Source organism: Chrysemys picta, chromosome 3 (assembly GCF_011386835.1).
Source record: "Chrysemys picta bellii isolate R12L10 chromosome 3, ASM1138683v2, whole genome shotgun sequence".
Lineage (NCBI taxonomy): Eukaryota > Metazoa > Chordata > Testudines > Emydidae > Chrysemys > Chrysemys picta.
In genome coordinates, this window is record NC_088793.1 from 96,878,080 (window position 1) to 96,884,079 (window position 6,000).

The following is a 6,000-nucleotide window of genomic DNA, read 5'->3' on the forward strand; positions in this document are numbered from 1 at the left end:
CCTTCCTGCTGATACCATTCATCCACAAGGTGCTGCTTAAGATCCGCAGGGACAAAGCGGACCGCAGCATGGCCATACCAACATTGGTACACCACGCTTCTGGAGCTGTCAGTGAACACCCCAATTGCACTGCCACTCTACCCCGATCTGATCACACAGGACCATGGTCGCTTCCTTCATCCAGACCTCCAGTCCCTCCATCTCACGGGATGGAAGCTTCATGGTTAAACCCAACGGAGCTCCAATGCACGGAATCGGTGAGGGAGGTGCTGCTTGGTAGTAGGAAACTTTCCACCAGGGCCACTTACCTAGCTAAGTGGAAAAGGTTCACATGATGGTGTGAGCAGCGTCCCGTACCTCCACTTTAGGCATCTACACTGTTCATGCTGGAGTATCTACTGCATCTGAAGCAGCAAGGTTTGGCGGGATCATCCATCAGGGTACACCTCGTGGCCATCTTGGCGTTCCACCTGGGAGAGTTGGGGCGCTCAGTATTTGCCAACCCAATGGTGGGCCATTTCCTGAAAGGCATGGATAGGCTATATCCACAGTCCCGACTGCCCGTACCTGCTTGGAATTTGTCTGGTCCTCTCTAAGCTAATGGAGGGGCCCCATTTGAACCACTGGCTACATGCTCCCTTCTGTATCTCTCATGGAAGGTGGCATTCCTGGTTGCCATCACATCAGCCAGGAGGGTGTCCAAGTTTAAAAGCGCTAACCTTCGATTCCATCCCCCCACGCCACCTCCCCCAGTCTTCCATAAGGACAAAGTACAACTCAGGCTGCACTCAGTCTTCCTGGCCAAGGTGGTATCTGAATTCTACCAGTCTTCTATCCCAGGCCACGTGCTAATGCGCAGGAGCTGAGGCTTCACTCACTATAGATATCCAGAGAGCACTAGCATTCTGCATTGAGCACACAATACCTTTCAGGAAGTCGAACCAACTGTTTGTAGCAGTGGCAGACCAGATGAAGAGACTTCCCGTCTTCTCACAACGCATTTCTTCCTGGATCACGGACTGCATCCATACCTGCTACAACCTTGCCAAGATCCCAGCCCCGGCTAATACGGCCCACTCGACACAAGCTCAAGCCTCGTCTGCCACTTTCCTGGCCCAGGTGCTCATCCTGGAGCTCTGCAGAGCAGCAACCTGGTCTTTGGTGCACACGTTTACCACCCACTGTGCCATCACCCAACATGCTAGAGAGGACACCGCCTTTGGGAGGGTGGTTCTCCAGTCAGTGATTCCTTAATTCTGACCCCACCTCCGGGGGAGAGCTTGGGAGTCACCTGATTGGAATCAACATGAACAAGCACTTGAAGAAAAAATGGTTACTCGCCTTCTTGTAACTGTTGTTCTTCGAGATGTGTTGTCCACATCTGTTGGAGTATCCGGCAAGAAGGAACTCAAGGGGGGGGGTTGGGTTGGCAGGGTCATATATTGAGCACCATGAAGGTGCCACTCCAGGGGGCTCCCTAGCCGACCCAATGGGAGTTGCTAAGGGAAAAGTTTCCGACAACCGTGCACGCAGTGCGTGCATATCTGATTGGAATGGATGTGAACAATACATCTCGAAGAATAGTTACAAGAAGGTAACTGTTTTTTGCCCAAACTGTGGGGTTTTTGTTTTGTTTCTAGCTAACAAGCATGTGGGCTTAGCTGCTGTAGATAAAGTTCAAACTTTAACTTTTTTTTTTTTTTTTTTTTTTTTTTTTTAGTGGTCGATTTGGTTTATGGCTAGATGCTGACTTGTATCATGGGCGAAGCAACTCCTGCAGCACCTTCAATAATGACATCTTATCCAAGAAAGAAGATTTCATAATACAAGATGTGGAAGTATGGACATTTGAGTGAAATACGGATTGCCTTATGGACTGGGTTCATTGAGGATGCTGAAAGCTAAATCCCCAGCACAGGCTGCCTCACAGAGTAACACTTTCTTTCTGATATCATAGCAGAACACGACTACACGAAAACATTCTGAGACCCAATTTTAAGAGGCAGAAATGGAGAAAACAATAAGAGGACCAGTGTGTGTTTAGTGTTTTTACTCTCTTCCCACCAACATTCCTTGAATAAGGAAACAAGATGCTTATGAAGACATTCATGGTGTATGAATTTGTTTAAAACAGTTTTTTTATTTTCTGTAACTGTGGAAAAAATATATATAGTACATTCCATGTGTATTTATATTACATATAAGTGCTAACCAAAAAGAAAATCTACAACATACTTTGTTTGCCATGAAAACAATAATAATCATCTGAAATAATAGATGAACACAGCACTTAAAGGGAACATGGTTTTTTTTAATCTTTTTATTTATTGTTCATTGTATAGTTCATTTGTTTAAAATGTATTAGCTATGTTTTTTTTTTAATGTTTAAAACCTCAGAATTTGACAGAAAAATACTATTGAGGTAGTTTTCATATGTGTTGGCAACAAATCCATTTGATTTCTAAAGTTAGTTTTATTTTATTTTTTTATTTTGTAAATGAAACTTTGTTTCTGTTGTGTTGTTGTTGCCATTATTTAGGGTTTTTGTTTTTTGGCAGAAACACTGAGTGCATAATTCAGATGGTGGGAGAGAGGTGGGTGCTGTCAGCATTCATTATTGACTCTGCTGCCATCTTCCTAGTAATTGGGTTTTCTGCTGGCAATATATGGGACAGCAGGGCACATTCTTAGTGTAACTTGTCATAGCTTCATTGACTTCAGTAGAGCTATGACAGTTTATATCAGCTCAGGATCTGCCCCAGCATGTTTATACTTATGACTAAGAAAATGTCTGAAAAGAAACACAGGTTGTTTTTCTCAGCCACTTGCTTGGTGGCACAGAAAACTAGTTCTCTTTCATGAGTCTTACCCTACACTTTTTTATTTTTTATTTTATTTTACTTTTTAAAGAAAATCTTGTTTTTTAATAGGGGGAAAAATATAATGTGAAAAGTGGGAAGGAATGTTCTTTCCCAAATAGGCCATATTATGTTGATGTAATAACTGTTTTTCTTGGTAATTGATATTTGGTTTCCTTCCTGAAAAAGGCTTGAACCAACAGGCTAACTTACGCTTTTACAAGTAACTAATTATTTCTTTTTTGGTTTAATGAAGTGGCATTTAAATACAGACCAGAATTTTTTCTCTTGAGGGACATTTCATTTGCGAAAGGCAGAGCTGAACTCTAATCCAGTTAGTGCTGTGAAAACATCAATAGATACATAAGGTAACTGGAGGAAATAAGAAAATACTTTTTTCTTTATGGTATGTGACCAATTCTGCCTTGTCAAAAAACATAGCTTTGTGGGTGTTTTTGTTTAAAAAAAAATTATTTAAATGATAATCTCTGCTGCTAGGAAAAGAATCTGTCCTGTCTCTAGAGTTCAAAGCAAAATGTAACCACATCATACTGAATCCAATTCATCTTAAAAGAAGTCCAGTTTTAGAACTGGTGTTGCACTTCCATGCTCAAAAAAGCACTGTTAAACACTTGGAATATTCCACTGAAGTAGTACAACTCCAGTTAGTTACTACTCTTAATCCTCTTCTCCCATCCCGCAGAAATAAAAGAGAACTTAGATGCCAAGTGTTTTTTTGTTGTTGTTGTTTTTCAAAAGCATCGATCAGTCTCAAGTCCACAGAGGTTTCATGCAGTTAAAAACTGATGCTGTAAAAATAAGAAGTCTGAAACACAGTGCACATACGCTATTAACACTGTTTTCTTCCACTTGGTCTATCCATAACAAAAGGTTCTGATGGATTTAGCTGTAAGATATTTCAGAAACTGCTAATAGCATAGTGCTTTGAGAGATTCTAGGAATGTCTAATAATGTCTGCCATTTTGGCCAGTTGCATACCACTTACTAGTTATAAGCAAAAAAATTGTCATTTTACATACCTATCTCTCATTTAACTACAGTTTATTCCATTACTCTGTATTTGTCAGAGCATATCTAAACGCTGTCTTCTATATTCAGCAGTGTTGTTCATTCAAACTTCTGTGACCCTTTACACTTTAAACTATGAATCTTGAATATATGTAATGCAGTGCTATCACAATATTTTCAATAAAGGAGTTTATGCATTCAAGTGCTTATTTTGGATGTTTTCCCTTTTACATTTATTTACAAACCTTGAATAATCCTAAAAATGAGGGAATAATACAAGCCCTTCCTTAAGGCACAAATGCGTCAGATAAGAATAGTAGCTGAATCCTCCTTGAGAAGAGAAGTTCAAAGGTACAGATCGCAGCAGAGGCAGAATACAGGAGTAGATGGTGGAAGCTGATCTATTTTGGTATGCTATTTTCTAACTTGGGTTGGTTCAATGTACCTATGAAGGGACTTCAAGAAGAAAAGCTATGCAAAAAAAAGAAAAAAACACTTTCCTTTTACTAGGAAAAAAAATAATGAAAATAATAGAACAGTTAATTTAAGGGTCTGATCAGCCTTATTCTGCATTGCTTACTCCTACTTTTGTATGTGCCCACATGCCATGTTACAAGTACTTCATGTTTTTGAGAATGGCCATGATATTCCTGAGTCTCAACCGATCTCAAGATATGAAAAGGTAGCACACATACTTAGCTTACCATCTGACTTTGCAAAATATAATACTTTTATTTCCAGACAAAAAGTAACTAAAATGAAGCTAAAATTGACGATAGTAGTAACATGAAAGTAATCTGCAAAGGAACTTGTGCTTTTTTTGCTACTTTATAGTATATGAAGAAGGCCTGAAATTAAAACCAGAAAAACTCTTCTGCGGTGTCTGTTTTATTTTTGTTTCTTTTTGGGTTCTTTTGGGCATTTTTTTCCTTTAATTTCAAGAAGATTAGGCATGTCAAGTTTTTTTTTTTCTGACTGGAGAAACTCAGAGGTCTCAGAACAAGCATACCCTCTTTTAATAAATTTAAGTACATCTTTGTATAAACTTAACGGTGACCAGAATTTGCAGGAAAACTGTAAACTAGAAGTAAAATTGTTTAGTGTTTTATGGTCAGTAGGATTTTGAAACTGTGATGGATGGAAAGTTGTTTCAGAATCATATGCTTTAATCACTACAGGAATACAGTTGAAGGTTATTTTGGTTTCCTTAAGAGTGTGTGATGGATGATTAAGATTTTAATTTCCATGCATTTTTGTTGGCTGGCTGCTATATAGTGTGTTTGCTACCTCTTAACTGTGAATTTTCTAAGTTGTTTAATATTTGAGTTGGTAGTTGTACTTGTGCAAACTTAGCTGTTGCACACCACAGTTTTTTTGTGTTGGAATCATTTAAATTAGCTCCCATTTTCTGTTCTCAAGCTAGGATCTTGCAAGAAAATATCTTAGAATAATCTTCAGAGGTGAACTTTTTCAAAGTGTCTCAATTTAAAACTACTTTCTTGTTTGATTTTGGTGGGAAGATTCTCCGTATAGATCGGCTTGTATTTTCCAAGCTGTTCTATCTTGTGCCAGCATCCATCAGCTCCAGGAGCAGAAAGCCACAAAGGTGGTTTTGTAGGAAATTTTTCTGTTTTTATTGTTTTTCCCTACTTAGCCATCTTGGATTCAAGGGGTGGTGGTTGTCCCTCCATTTTTGCTGCCCTTCTTGTTGCCAGGTTTGGTGCCCTTTTTCTCCGCAAGGCGGGAAAAGGTAAGGTCACATGACCCTAATCTGCCTCGTAATAGAGTATTTAAGGTTGGTTCACCCGTCCTGCAGCTGCTGCCCGTCAGAGTGGCAGACTAGTGCCCATTGTTCCATCTGCAATTGCATTGCTCCCGCTCACCTGGCATACCATCACTTTATCAAGTTAGTGTCCACATACATCCACCCAGGACGACACAAGTGTAGGAGAAGGAGCTCAGCTTACCTGAAGATTACCTAACCTGTGTTCCATCTGAAGATCCATCTCGGTATATCCTGGTGTCCTTGTCGATCCCTGCCTCTGTGGTATCCCATGTTCCTGTCTCTGTTCCTGCGTGTGTGATCCTCCCCTGCAAATATGGTGATATGTTA

At 40.0% G+C, this 6,000-nt stretch overlaps 1 protein-coding gene across 15 annotated transcripts in view; it reads left to right on the forward strand.

The window, feature by feature from the left end:
- Positions 1 to 4,089, forward strand: part of NCOA7 (nuclear receptor coactivator 7) — a 142,162-nt gene extending 138,073 nt beyond the window's left edge. For all 15 annotated transcript variants that reach the window (XM_042847982.2, XM_008176217.4, XM_008176206.4 and 12 more), the window contains one exon: positions 1,721 to 4,089. In XM_042847982.2, the coding sequence (XP_042703916.2) occupies positions 1,721 to 1,856 (136 nt within the window). In that variant the 3' untranslated portion in view covers positions 1,857 to 4,089. The remainder of the gene's footprint in view (positions 1 to 1,720) is intronic.
- Positions 4,090 to 6,000: the final 1,911 nt, after the last annotated feature.